This window comes from Colias eurytheme, chromosome 27, assembly GCF_061535395.1.
Source record: "Colias eurytheme isolate Ceu_HAF_F1 chromosome 27, ilColEury1 Martin Lab GWU primary, whole genome shotgun sequence".
Lineage (NCBI taxonomy): Eukaryota > Metazoa > Arthropoda > Insecta > Lepidoptera > Pieridae > Colias > Colias eurytheme.
Genome location: NC_143006.1, coordinates 482,697 through 498,583, shown reverse-complemented (window position 1 = coordinate 498,583; position 15,887 = coordinate 482,697). Strand labels below are relative to the sequence as shown.

General features: G+C 34.7%; 1 protein-coding gene across 1 annotated transcript in view; it reads right to left on the bottom strand.

The window, feature by feature from the left end:
* Positions 1 to 15,852, bottom strand: part of Ehbp1 (Eps15 homology domain containing protein-binding protein 1) — a 30,207-nt gene extending 14,355 nt beyond the window's left edge. The window contains exons 1-9 of the mRNA XM_090117139.1: positions 15,632 to 15,852; positions 12,844 to 12,894; positions 10,934 to 11,047; positions 10,048 to 10,143; positions 9,739 to 9,850; positions 8,201 to 8,382; positions 1,512 to 1,629; positions 780 to 1,104; positions 317 to 489 (exon numbers count right to left, since the gene is read on the bottom strand). Of these exons, the coding sequence (XP_089973265.1) occupies positions 317 to 489; positions 780 to 1,104; positions 1,512 to 1,629; positions 8,201 to 8,382; positions 9,739 to 9,850; positions 10,048 to 10,143; positions 10,934 to 11,037 (1,110 nt within the window). The 5' untranslated portion in view covers positions 11,038 to 11,047; positions 12,844 to 12,894; positions 15,632 to 15,852. The remainder of the gene's footprint in view (positions 1 to 316; positions 490 to 779; positions 1,105 to 1,511; positions 1,630 to 8,200; positions 8,383 to 9,738; positions 9,851 to 10,047; positions 10,144 to 10,933; positions 11,048 to 12,843; positions 12,895 to 15,631) is intronic.
* Positions 15,853 to 15,887: the final 35 nt, after the last annotated feature.

Below are 15,887 nucleotides of genomic sequence, written 5' to 3'. Positions count from 1 at the left end.
AAATAAGTATTAGTTATTGAATAAATTGCGTTTAAATACTGTACGATTAAGTAATTTCAATCTGATAACTTATCCCACTCGAACTCGTACAAAGACTTTAAAGATACTTAATAAGACTAGTAATTTCCTAAGGGTGAAATGATGTAGTGTTATCTGATGCATATTTATTTTATCAAAGTGTATCTATAATAATTTAAAAAAGGATTGTTTCTAAAAATAATAATAATATAATCCGGTCAACCGTGTTCGAGTTGCAATTGGTGTGATATTTTTTTCTATTCATAGATGAGACAACATTTAAAAAATTATAACTTACCGGTGTCTTATCCTTCTCCCCGGGGGGTAAAGTCAACCTATCTTGTGGTACGGGGGTTTTTTCGTCGTCTTTTTCATTGTCATTCGTGTCCAAACTAATGTTGTTGAGATTTGTTTTTAGTTCTAGTGGTTTAAGGTTCCGTTTTGCTACCGTTTTCGGTTTGAAAACCATACCTGGAAAAAATATTTTTTGTTAAATTCGTATTCATCAACTTTACTATACTTTCTAAGTGGTAAAAAGCAATTCCATTTCAAAGCCATTCAATTAAATGTCATAATTCAATGAACGATGACATTTGATTGAATGACTAGCCATTCAATCAAATAGCAATAACCAGTTGACTGCAACATATACAAGGTATTTATGGAAAAACGTGGTTATTTGTAATAACCCTAACAAATAAGGTCAGAATATTGCACGTTCTTAAGAAGCACTATTTACTCATTTACTATTTAGTATTTACCTTTCAAATTATCCACTTTTTCCTCTTGATTATTGACCACTTTCGGCGTCGAACTAAACTTGGGTTCCGCCCTCATGGCCTTTGTCAAACTGCTCAAGTACTCCGGCCTATTTTTGGGGGTTGCCACTTCTTCCGGTACGGAATTATTGGGGCTATAGGGGTTAATAGGGCTATAGGGGTTCGTGGGGGTCGTGGGAGAGGGGGTCTGCGGGGCTGTGGGGGTTCTGTCAAAGTTCAGACTTTGAACACTGTTGGGGGTTGCTGCTATGTCTGAGTTTGTAAGACTTTGAGTCATTTCCTCCATTTGCTGACGGAGGTCTAGCATCTGGAAGGAATTAGGACATTTTATGTTGAATATAAAGTTACTAGTCATTTTCTGTGGCTTTGGTGTTGTTACTAACGTTCTTTGGAACCTTAGTTTGAATTTATATCAGAATTCCTTAAAGTGCACACTTTAGGTATGGTTATTATCAGCTTCTACGACCAATATAGTTAGTAAGCTTATGACATTTGTATTGTGATGTGCATTTCGATCACGTAGAGGATTTTTTCGAATAATCCAAAATTTCATGCAATGAAAAATTACGCTTTTTAAGCCAAGTTTACCAAAGTGCTTCATAAGGTCTAATTAAGCTTTTAAAACACAAAAAATACTTCCAAAAGTCCTAAACAAAAACATATCCAAAAATCTTGGTCTAAATATTAAAAATCGAGACTAAACATATATCTCACCTGTCTAGTAGAATTATCGGATAAGGTGTAATCGTCTTCATCCAGATCTTCTAGCACAGCTATATCCGAATTGTTGTTAACAGACAGCAGTGATGCCAGCGACTGCATGTCTTCGTCACTGTAAGGTTTTTATTTATTTAATATGAGGGTAGTTTATCAATTTATACTATGCTTTCCTTAAATTAATTTATTTAATTAAATACGGTAATGTTATTAAGGATAATAAAAAAGTAGTCATAAAACACATAGAATTTGTTGTTGATATTTTTGACAAAGGAGACGATTTTTTTTGTTTGGAGAATAGGCCCACCTCAATTTCTTAGCGTATATTAAAGAAATGTGTGTTTATTTGTTCCTTGAAGTCCCCAGATTACAGTGGTGACATTATTTTTACATGTTAAAACATGGACAAAACCGGAATCCTTAGAAACACGATGTGCAAACATTTACCTCATTCCTACATAAAAACTAACTGATAATGAGCGATTTGTCTTGTGTGACCCATCCGAATCATTGGGTATAATATATTTAAATGAATGAATAAATAAATATGTATTAGAAAACATCACATACATTGTCACGATTCCAAGCTCGGAAATCGGAAACAGCGAAGTTACCACAAACACAGATACCCGATTTGGTTATAAATAGTATAGAAAATAAGTGATATAAGTGTTTGTACCTCAAGTTTCTGGACCTTATACGATTTTAGCGAATGGGAAAACTGATTAAATAAGAAATAATTAGTTAAGTAGGTAGGTAGGTACGTGATTTATGACTAGGAGTAGGTACATAATATTAGGATATAGGTAGCTATTTGCACAGCTATGCTATTATTCATGTTCTATTGTAATATTAAACGTTCTTAAGCTGTAGCAATAACATTTTAAAATTAAAATTTGGAAAATCCAAAAGTGCACGCCTCATAATTTTTTTTAATAAATATTTATTAATTATTATTTTTGTTTATTTAATAACAATTAAACCACATCGAATCAGACCCTGAAAAATGAAAGGGTTCTATTCCTGAGCATACTCAAGCGTAAGAGAAAAAAAAAGACTCGATTAGTAAAGTATTTCGGTCGCTATCGTGTTAACAAGAAAAAGGATCCGCACATACAGACACACGGACGTCCAAGACAGAACTTTTTTAAACTGTTTTTTAACTAGTTTAAATAACAAAAATGACATCAAAAATATCATGAACGTTAAAAATAGTGTTTTTTCTTAATATGTGTGTGTATGTATTATCTTACAAGTGCAATGTATGATACATAAAGACATTTTAAGTTTGAAAAATCAGATGTTTTGCGCGAAGTGACAGTAGTACCCACCTCAACGCTTCGCTTATGAGGCGTGCAATAGGAAATAAAAACATTACAACTACGACAGGAAGAATCTGACGTCTATCAAAGCAGCCAATAGATGTAACGTTTCGTTACACGGATTTTTTTAGCTTAGTAGAAACAAATTGTTTTATTTGATTAATTACAGGATTTAAAATCGCTATCAATCACATTCTTCCATATAAATAGGAATAAAAACAGTTTCTAAAGTGATTTGTTTAAGGCAGTTTTTTTTCGCTTTTTGGTTTTATTTTCATTCTATCGATAAAAACGTTTCGTTCCAGTTATTTTAATGTTGGCCATTGTTCTTGGTTTCTAGACAGCACTACAGCAGGGATGATATCAAAATAAAGCTTTTTAATTCGATTTCATGATTCCGGTTTCGTTTGTAGAACAACGAAGCTTCAAAATTCATAATATAATTTTATATTTTTACACGTTTTTTTTTATTACTATACGTTACCGAGTCTTGGTGGGCCCACAAAAAATAGTCTCCTTTGGTTGATATAAAACACATATTACTAAATTTTTCTTCAAGTCTACATGTCTGTGTCTACAAGTTTGTATCTACGTCTGTGTCTACATGTCTCATTATCCCATTTGTGTTTATGCGTGAGTGGTACCTATCTGTCCGTATCTAATTTTTTGTGCCTTTCATCTGTTTGTATGTGTAAGTGTACCTGTCTGTATCTACAGGGTGTCCCAAAAAGTAGTGATGAACGGAAGCTGGGAGGTAGAGGACCTAGAGGGCTATCCGAATCACCCCCATGTATGTTATGCGATTTTTCGTATTTTCGGAGTTATGACGTTTTTTTCAATTTTTCACCTATCGCCGAGTACGATGATATTTTCACTCATGGTGACGTCAATTATGCTTGATTTTTTTTTGTTTGCTAAGCTGAAAGATAGGCCAATTCAGTATGGTAACATTTACTATCGTTAGATCTTCGAATGGAATGAAAAAAAGAATTAAATGCCAAGAAAGATAAAATTACCCAGTATGTTCACCACTTCAAGGGCCCGTAAAAAAATAAAATCACTTAAAAAAAGTTTTCCGTTTGGCTTTTAGAAACTTGCTCTATCTATCAGGTAGCTACCCTGAAAATTTCATTTTATTATTCAGAAAGCTTAAATCGAAAAATTTAAATCTAAATGTGGTAAGTACAAAAATTGAATTAACATGATGATCAATAAAAACAAATTAACCCCTTATTGCATGAATTATTAAGGAGATGAAATAAAAATTATTTTTTTGCAAAAACGTGTTTATTAGACCTTACAATATGAGATCAAATTGAGAAAAAAAATTATTTACTTATATTATAGAAAATATGAAACGGTGCCATATATGGACTCGTATGCAGCGTTTGTTGTATTTTTTCTGTCATATATGGCTTCGTATGCAATTAGAAAAAAGTAACTAATTAATAAAATAAAAATATATTCCGGACTAATTTCACACACATGGTTGCTAAGCCCCAAACTAAGCTTAGGCTTGTATTCTGAATGCTAAGTCAACTGATATACTACATATATTTTACATAAATCCTATCCTACTAATATTATAAATGCGAAAGTTTGTGAGGGTGGATGTATGTAAATGTGTTTGTTTGTTACTCTTTCACGCAAATACTACTGAACCGACTTCAATGAAATTTAGCACACATAATTTAGAGGGTAACTTGGCCTAACACATAGGATAGGTTTTATCCCGGAAATCCCACGGGAACGGGAACTATGCGGGGTTTTCTTTGAAAAAGCGGGCGAGGCTGAGGGCGAAATGTTAGTACTTTATATGGATACCTACCTAAATAACACCCAGAATCACAGCCAACTTATACTTCGTGAAATTGCTTAAAACAATTACGTTTGTGATTATAACATAAAAACACGTTATATTTATCACATAATGTGCAGGAACGAAATTGGAACAATATAGGCATATCTGACGGGTGTTCTTCTTCCAAATTGGGTAATGACTAATCCCATCAGATCGTACAGAATCAAATTGAAAATCTAGATGTCTTGCAGGAGTTTTTCGTAGCTTTTTTGCGGCAATTGGCGAGTCAGGAATACTGAGGAGACTCCAGAGATGCCGATGTTCATAAGTTTTTGAGAGACGACCACGTCTTTTGGTAATAAGAGCTTTCCCTGACTTTCGCATTTGCTCTGAAACGGCTAATTAAAAATCATACAGTGGCATATAGCATGAGTCTGTATTTATTGATGATGATATGATATTTACATGCTTAGCAGTGAGAAAAAAGTGTCCAGGATCGATACTGGAACAATCAGTGAAAGTATCCTTGAATGCATACCGAGCCACATATGACATAATATATTTTGGACGGAATGCATACGAAGCCAAATATGACAGATTTGGAAAAGTACAAAAATAACATGATAAAAGCAAAAAAACAACCAAACCAAATGTTTTACCTTATTTTAGAAAGACTAAAGAATGAAGTAATATTTTTTTTCATGGCTTTACTCACCTTATTGATATTGAAATCTTAATTTGAAAATCACGGTTTTTTCCGCGCACCCAAACCGTCGCACGCGCTAGACTAAATCTATAATATATCTGATGGATAATATTTACACTGTATAAATTAATTACATTCCAATTCTCGATGAAATGCTGTTTAAGATGTATGGTAGTTTTTTTAGATATTGTTTATAGTTAGCCTATAAAAAATTCATGAACTTCGTCGTCCATAGATGGCTTTGTATGCGGTAAGGGGTTAAAACCAATAACAAGGTGTTTAATTATTACCAGAAATTTTTAAAATGACCCCGCTGTTGCTCAGTGCAAGTGCGACATCACCGTAAAAAGTTGTCTTTTAAATGTCTGAATGCCCTTTTATCATTTTTAATGGTTTCTTCTGCTACTATGAATTTTCGGGTTATTTCGTTCAAATCTTAGCAAACCTGCATGAAAATCTCCGTGTGAAAATCTCCGTGTAAAAATCTCCGTGTGAAAATCTCTGTGTGAAAATCTATTAGTGAAAATCTGTTTAAATATCGGTGTGAAATCTCTATGTGTATGAATCTGTATGAATCTAGATACTATGTACGGTGCAATATTGCTAGCAAGGACCAAGAATGCCATACAGCGGGTTCAAAACGCGTGTGCTCGGTTCTGCTGGGACATACCGCCAAGAGAACATGTTACGCCATATCTAATCCAGGCAAAAACCCTCAATATGGAAAGACGCAGGCGCCTTCACTTTGCTGTGATGCTTTTTGAGGTGGTGACGTCACAGATACCAAAATACCTTTTTAATAAACTTAGGTGGGTAGGTGATGGCTCACACTTCACAAGAGCATCAACATACATGATGATTATGCCCAGATACCATACAACCGCCTTTAGAGGCAGCTTTGTATACAACGCAACTAAGTGTTGGAATAATCTACCGCCGCCGATACGTGAGTCAATATCTAAAAAATCTTTTAAGCATAAATATAAAAAACATTTGATTAACGAATTCGTCGGAAAACCTTAGTTGCGTTGTATATAACAGATGTATATAACAGATTATTATTATTATAATATATGTACGTATTATATAGTATGCAATATAGTTGTATTCTTTTAATTCCTTATATGTATTTATAAACTGTGGTTATTTATTATTATGTAAATATATATATATATATATATATATATATATATATATGTATATAAGTATATGTATTTCACAATATGGGTAAAATATCCGCAATATATTATATTCTATACATGCAAACATATATAATTATTTTATTTCTTAATTAATTGTTTTATTATCTAACAGCAGAGAGAGACACTTTAGACTTAAGCACTTTGTTGTCTGGTGGGGCCCTGAAAACCAGCGCTATGCTGACATTATCGGCATAGCATAAGCTGAGCGGCCTTACCCTTTAGGTCGCCAGTCGCCACACAATTCATATTCTTAGTTTTAATTTTTATGTTAGATTATATTTAAGAGTGTATTTTTATATTGTTTCTTTTTTTTTTTGTTTGTTTGTGTTGGTGGTGGTAATTTGGTGTGCCTAATAAAAATTATTTTATTCTTATTCTTATTCTTATTCTTATGTGAAAATCTCTGTGTGAAAATCTCTGTGTGAAAATATCAGATTTTCAATAAGTAACATTTGGCTAACAGTTGTGCGTAGCAGAGAGTTATATTACGTGATGGTCATATTTTACTAAACTATATGCTTATTTATAATGTCCAAAGTCCAAACTCAAGTAGGTATATGAATTCATTCAGAAGTATCGTGAAAGGCTGCTTATGGCCTTTCACGATGGCCAGATGTAACGCTATGAAAGATATTTCATAGCGTTACATCTGGCCTATCATAAACGAGAACGCAAGAACGCAAGAACGCTTGCAATGATTTTTTTAAAGTATAGATACGTCACCCGGGCACGTTTTTTTATGTGATTTTATTTTTTTACGGGCCCTTGAAGTGGTGAACATACTGGGTAATTTTATCTTTCTTGGCATTTAATTCTTTTTTTTATTCCATTCGAAGATCTAACGATAGTAAATGTTACCATACTGAATTGGCCTATCTTTCAGCTTAGCAAACAAAAAAAAATCAAGCATCTAGCGCAACAATTGACGTCACCATGAGTGAAAATATCGGCGATAGGTGAAAAATTGAATAAAACGTCATAACTCCGAAAATACGAAAAATCGCATAACATACATGGGGGTGATTCGGATAGCCCTCTAGGTCCTCTACCTCCCAGCTTCCGTTCATCACTACTTTTTGGGACACCCTGTATATCTCGATGTCAATTTGTCTGTGCGTTGTATTTCATCTGTGTGTCTGTATGTCTGTCTGTACCCCCCGCACTCACGTGGCGCTCCCCTCGCGCAGCAGCACGCAGTGCAGCGTGAGGTGCAGGCGCGCGGCGGCCAGCTTGCGGCCGAGCGGCTCGAGCTGTGTGTCTGTATGTCTGTCTGTACCCCCCGCACTCACGTGGCGCTCCCCTCGCGCAGCAGCACGCAGTGCAGCGTGAGGTGCAGGCGCGCGGCGGCCAGCTTGCGGCCGAGCGGCTCGAGCTGTGTGTCTGTATGTCTGTCTGTACCCCCCGCACTCACGTGGCGCTCCCCTCGCGCAGCAGCACGCAGTGCAGCGTGAGGTGCAGGCGCGCGGCGGCCAGCTTGCGGCCGAGCGGCTCGAGCTGTGTGTCTGTATGTCTGTCTGTACCCCCCGCACTCACGTGGCGCTCCCCTCGCGCAGCAGCACGCAGTGCAGCGTGAGGTGCAGGCGCGCGGCGGCCAGCTTGCGGCCGAGCGGCTCGAGCTGTGTGTCTGTATGTCTGTCTGTACCCCCCGCACTCACGTGGCGCTCCCCTCGCGCAGCAGCACGCAGTGCAGCGTGAGGTGCAGGCGCGCGGCGGCCAGCTTGCGGCCGAGCGGCTCGAGCTGCAGCCGCAGCGTGCGGTGCGCGGGCGACAGCGACGCGTGCCGCCGCAGGTTCACCGCGCACGCGGCCAAGCGGCGCCGCTTGCCGGTGGTGGACACCTAGCGAACACATAGGTAGGTCAGAGATAAACAGAAAATCGATCGATGGATTGATTGATTGATCGATTGATCGATTGATCGATCGATTGATTGATTGATTGATTGATTGATCGATTGATCGATTGATCGATCGATTGATCGATTGATGGATATATTGATTATCGATTGATTGATTGATCGATCGATCGATCGATTGATCGATTGATCGATATATTGATTATCGATTGATTGATTATCGATTGATTGATTATCGATTGATTGATGATCGATTGATTGGTAATTGATCGATTGATTGATTATCGATTGATTGATTATCGATTGATTGCTAATCGATCGATTGATTGATTGATCGAATGATTGATAGATTATCGATCGATCGATTGATTGATTGATTGATTATCGATTGATTGATTATCGATCGATTGGTTGATTGATTGATCGAATGATTGATAATCGATTGATTGATTATCGATTGATTGATTATCGATTGATTGATTATCGATTGATTTATTATCGATTGATTTATTATCGATTGATTGATTATCGATTGATTGATTATCGATTGATTGATTATCGATTGATCGATTGATTGATTGATCGAATGATTGATTGATCGATTGATTGATCGATTGAATGATTGATCGATTGATGGATTGATCGATTGATTGATCGATCGATTGATTGATAGATCGATTGATGGATTGATCGATTGATTGATTGATCTATTGAATTTTTGATCGATCGATTGATCGATTGATGGATTGATCGATTGATTGATTGATCGATCGATCGATTGATTGATAGATCGATTGATCGATTGATGGATTGATCGATTGATTGATTGATCTATTGATTGATTGATCGATCGATTGATCGATTGATCGATTGATCGATTGATCGATTGAATTGGAACCCAGAAATCGGGTCAAAGAAAGAAATAGTGAGAAGGTATAAAACGATTGCCGGTGGTGGACACGTGTCAGATAACCGGGTAGATTAGAGAAACCAGAGAGGAAATTTAAATTTCTTGTCCGTTATTGATAAAAAGATACAACAGAATGATTACTTGACGAAATTGCGTCAATGGATGTGATGGAAGAGATTTTGCGGGTGGTAAAAAAACTTGGCAAGCGAGTCAAAGAGGGAAGTAAGAAGGTATAACACGAAGGTATAACCGTGGGGAGCGTGAGGTTTTTCGTTACTAAATTTCTGGATTCGGTCCCCGCGCTCAAGGCCCGCGATAGAAGCTATGCAATAGCTTAAAAAGCAACACTCGCACTTTACACAAAATTCGCCATACTCAACGTCTATAGAATTTACACAAAACATATACAAGTGAATAAAAGAAAAACTCACGTCTTCCAACACGAACGTCCACTCCTTATCCTCTAGTTCATTAGTTCGTGAATCTCTGAACAGCGTCACGGCCACTGTGTGATTTTCGGGAACTCCGAAAATAACTGAACCCCTTAAATAAAATATTATTACTTCACTACTGGCTTTAATAGGTAATAGAAAGAACATTTTTTCTTCTACTCATTGTACACAAGTTAAAGAAACCTAGACTAGGTAATCGATCATTATCGCCAATATTGCACAATATAGCTTTAAGATTGCTACAGCTACATAACAGCTAATAAGTGATGATGATGATGATGTACTTACTTCATAGGATCCTTCAACGACGGTTCCCAGTCCATAGGCTCGGTGGCCACGCGCCTCGACCGTCTCGTCCACACTATGCTTAGTTTGTTTGGTTTCCTACAAATAACATATTTGAAACGTAAATTACAATCGTGATTGTAATTATACTTTTGAGTACTAAACTTCCTTATTGAAATCACGTTTTGGCATACAAGGAAATTAAGCCTATAAAAGTAGATTATTTTAGTCGATTTCTCTTAATATATCCCTATTTAAATTGTGTTAATTTCCTCAATTTAACAATTGAGAAAAATTCATCAATATCGGTTCAGTAGGATCATCATGAAGGTGAATTATTGTCCATAGATATAATTACATTAAGGTCCGTCATAACAACTGGGTGTGTTCTATTTAGCTCTCTGTCAATTTAAATGACAAATGTATAAAAAAAATGGTTGTCTGTAAAGCCGGTTTACTGACGATAGTTGAACGTGACAACGTCCGATTGTGCTTCTTTGTCGCTCGTTCCGCGCTCTCGCTTGCACTTCAAGCATTACATGGAACGCCTCAGAGCGAGGTAACGCCGCATGAGTCATGTTTTTTCGTGCGTGCAGGCGGCTCTATCGAATTATAAGACGTTGTCACGTCAAAAACGTCAATTATATTATCAACGATACTACCACCAACTAATGAAACCGATTCTAAGATAACATTCAGCACAATAATTCACAACCGATCGCTTTATTTATAAACAATCACCTCCAAGCAACAAACAACAAAAAATCTATCCAAAAAAGAGGGTAGTTCGATATTCACACACTGTATACAAAAATAACAAACAACAAAAAATCTGCACGAAAAAGTGGGTAGTTTCAAATTTTACACATATAAGAATCACAGTACATACCATTTCGGCGTCAGTTCGATCTCGATGTTATGATACGAAGCCGTGTACTGGAACTTCGCCGCTCGCTTGTTGACGCGCTGCAGGCGTTTCCATACAGACGCCATGTCGCTCACACTTGGAACAAAATCGAGAACGTCACGATTTGTAGCATCCGACACGGATACGACACGACGCGGGTTCAACGGTAGCCCGTTTTTGGCTCTGGCTACTATGCACATGTTATATGCAGACATGATGAAGTTTTCAATTTACGTGTAGTGTAAAATATGTAGTTCGATTAAAAAAGGAATAAAATATATCACAGGTACTTTGAACTCCGAACACCACTATATTTTATAGACTATTTTTTTATTTTAAAAGGACAAAATATGATCGATTTATGCGGATTGTTTTCAATTACCTACTACTTTCGTGCTACTATTGTTCATTCAATGTTAAGAACCAAGCTTGTAAAAACACCAATCTATCATATTATCATCACTGTAAACCGATTAAAGACAGTTGCACTTTACGAAAACACTATCCGAAAACTTCACAATAAAATCGATACAACAAGAACTTTCAAATTCACATGTGTTCACACTACACAACGCTTCATCCACAGTTACTAATTAAAACATATTATTTTACAATGCCACTTATTTTTAATTAAATGTCGTTTAACCACAAAGATAGTATTTGCACCGACTACTTTTGTAATTGATATCGGCCACTGCAGTGGTACGTTATCAGTTTTGTTTTCAGTTATAAATTAATCAAATCAGTATTTTATATTGGCGTAAAAATTTATCGTGAGTGATCTAATCGCTAGAATAGATAATAGCAACTGTTTCAATGTAATTTAAAGTGAGAGGAAGGTTAGAAATAGTAGAGGGAGCTTGACTATTTATTATATTAAAATTAAGATAATTTTATGACCGTCAGAACATGCGAATATGGCCACATTAGTATATCGGTAACAAGGCTTTCTGTAAAGTAAGTAATTTAATTAAATTATCGCAATTTAAATCCGTTTTAATAGTTCGCCAGTAGGTAAAGACTATAGAGTATTCCTAACTTCGGAATAATTATATGGTTCTCGCTCAAAACAAACGTAGAAAAAACTTGATTAATTTCACATGAAAACCTGAAATTTTAATTAGAATACAATTCAATATATGTTTTTATCTCCATCTTATATCTTTTGAAATAACTACATGCATTACAATGCGTAATACATATATCATGGTGCATTTACACATTCGCGTTCCCTATTCGTGACTCGATAAAACATTCGTATCGAGTGTCGACGCGAACCACTATTCACACATTCGTCTTCTGTTTGATTACATCTAAAAGACTGATTTTAACACGAATACGTGAAATCATAAAGCAAATAGTGGCTGTTCACATATGATGCGTATTCGACATTCGCCTCGCTATTCGCGCGAATGTGTATCAATTATCACTTTGGAATAATCAAAAACGTCACTGTTCGTAGTTTTTACACATTATTTTATTTTACATCATGGGATAATCGGTAAAGAATTGTCCTTCATCCCGAATACCATTAATTGAGGTCAGCATATCTGCCACTTAAAATTAGTATTCTGGTTGGTCTGCTTCAAAGAGCCTTGAAAAAATATCTAAACTAGCTAATCCTGTATATTCGATCGTGTAGTAGTGGTGTTATTATCTGTTACTAAATTACTATCCAATACTCAGAATATAATTATATTTATTAATTAATAATAAGGTAATTATATAATTGTTGTATGGTTTATGCAAGTTATTATCATAATTTAATTCGTTCGATTTCCTCTTACTGAACATATTTTCATAAATTACAGAATTTTAGTCAACATGTAAACAGTCATACTATGAAGTAGATAATATTATGGTTAAAATTATATTTTAAAGTCAATACTCACATTGATTACTGTAAATTATCTATGGTGGTGCATTATCACTCCGCGCGGCTCCTGAAACGGATGGACGGATGATAAGAATTTAGTTAATGAAAGATATAATATTACTATATTATCTATTTCGACCGCCTCCTTGGTACAGTGGTTGACGCGTGAGCGTAGCACCGACTGGTCCTGGGTTCGATTCCTGGCGGAGACGAAGAAAAAAAATGTCTCATTCTGGACACAGAAGGCTGATCACCTACTTGTCGCTTAAAATAACGATCAGTGAAACAGATGTATAATGCTTCTGCCCCTTACCCCACTAGGGGAGATGGAACTTCACTTATCTATTTTGATTTTCAGTTTTAAATATTTAAAGAAATTCGATTGGGATTGGACCTATGCTTACTTTTTTTCATTATAAAGGTATTAAATACACCGATTTTAAACTATAACATTATTTAGCAAGAGCATTCATCTGCAACTTTGGTTTTCTGAATTTAATATTACTTATCATAAAAAATATAATTTGCGTAACTAAAAACTACAAATTTTTCCGCTGCCTAAAATTTGCCTAGCAGAAATTACTTAGAGCCACAAGCCTGCTATTCGTACAATAAATAATAAATGAATTAATAACTACAATCCACATCCCCAAAGGCCATATTAGGCCATATTATTATTAAAGGTCATATTAGTTTAGTATTACAAGCCTTAATTATCAAAGTAGAGGTTACCTGCGCTACATATTTTAATTGTTACAAATGTAAATGTAGCAATAGTACAATGATTATATTGCATCAGTTCACATTAACTTCATTTATATAGCTATAAAACATTATTTGTAATGCAATAATCTGTGTAAATAAATTTTTATTTCAATACAAAATGATTCAATGTCTCTGTTGATAACAATTTTACTTTACTATTTTAATGTACAAGGAAAATTCATTATCATAATATATCTGTTTGTTTGAACATGCTTATCTCAGGAACTACTGGACAGATTTCAAAAATAATGAGTAAATAGGCTTTAATTGTACTAAGTAAATATTTTTCTTTGATTGATTGGTAATAAAATATATGCAATGAAACATGTTGAAATTTATTGAAACATTTAAATAACACTTTTACCCGTAGCGCCATAAATATATTTGCATCTGTATTCTATAATAAAATAGTTTTTTTGCACACATGTTTAGAAAGTTGTCTATAGAAAACACTGAGAAAAAGTGTGTGGCAGTAACCTATCTTAATTAAAGTATATTGTCATTTATTATTTACATAGTAAAATCATAGTTTTCTAATGGTTAAAGATTTTTTACAGATGGAGTCATTTTTAGTTAAATTGTAAGTGAAGTCCCATGTCCCCTAGTGGGGTAAGGGGCAGATACATTATACATCAGCTCTTTCATTGATCGATTTTCTATATGGACAAGTAGGTGATCAGCCTTCTGTGTCCTGCCAGACCGAGACATTTATTTTGTCGTCTACCCCGGGAATCAAACCCAGGACCCCTTGGTTCTATGCTCACGCGTCAACCACTATACCGAGGAGGCAGTCAAAGTAGGTTAGTTAAATTGTAGCAAAACAAAAACACCTACCCCTTTTATAAAATAAGTTTATCTTAAAAAAAATATTTAAATACATTCATTGATAAATCTATTGATAAATTTATCATCAAGCGTACAGAAACTTATTTATATCCTTTGAGGCCGCCCACTTGTAACAACAAACTTAGCTCATCTTGATCCTTATGACCTCATCTCTGCTGATTGTTAGTTTTTGTTCCATTGCATATCATTATCATATGTTTTTCGTTATTTTGAGTTATGATATTACATTTGATTCTAGTAATATTTTTTCTTTTTTTGTATGGAAAATTTAGTGACATATTGTAAAATGGAATCAATTTTAATTCACATAGTTATACAAAAAACATGTTGATAAAAATATGATGAATCATAAAGTTCTAGTCATTTAAAATTTATTAATGGAAAGTAGAAACATATTATTGTACATAAATGAACTTAGATGACAAATATTATCCTACTTAAATTTTGTTGTCTATCTTTTATTCATCATTCTGAACTATTAAAAACAACCAAAAATGAAGTAAACTAATTTTAATACAAATTATATCAGTGTAGCAACTCAATTTATAATATTAGCAAATACACAATTAAATAGACAGGAAAAGTTGCAAAAATGTTATGCATATGGTAATTTATGTATTATTTGATAACAATAAAGTTCATTTTATAATAACTGCCAGTTAATATTGACAAGTGTTATGACCTTTTAACTGCCTTATATGAGTTTCCTGTACCATGTAGGTTAAATGTGACTGGATTATCTGCTTAACATAATTAATTTGCAATATATATTATATGTAAATGATGGCATTGTCACCATTTTACTGTATATGTATTTAATTAATATGATATACGTTTTCAATATTTATTTATTTCAAATAGTAACAAGTCATTTTTATATCAAAATTAATTAGTTATTGCTAAGTACATAATATGATTAAGGCCTATAATCCTCTTTTATATTATGGGTATTCATATAGAGATAAATTTAAAGACAATTAACGCAAGTAAACAGACGTAAATTAATCTCAAGTACGCACTCAATCTAAAAATAACACGATCGAAGCCCTATAAAATGCAGCCGCGCTCCCCATAATAATAGAGATAAAAGTTCAAAGAACCGACCCTGATATCGTTTCCTGATCGGAAAGACACAGCTTCATTGATTATAGAAGGAGAAACATTGCCTTGAAGTTCCTTGACATAATACTTACTACGGCAAATTTTTCGATGATATCACTAACTATAAATTTATAATAACATAACACTGTGCACTGTATCCACAAGATACTTCTAAAGTTTTCAATTCACTTCACTTGATTTACAATCCCGTACCTTCTTTCTGCAAGTGACGAAAAATATTTAATTAAACATTTATTTTTATGTAAATTTTACTAGCACTGCAGTAAATTTCATTCAATCTTCTTTCATTTTTATTTTTGACGTAAATCTGTATGCTATTGCCAACAC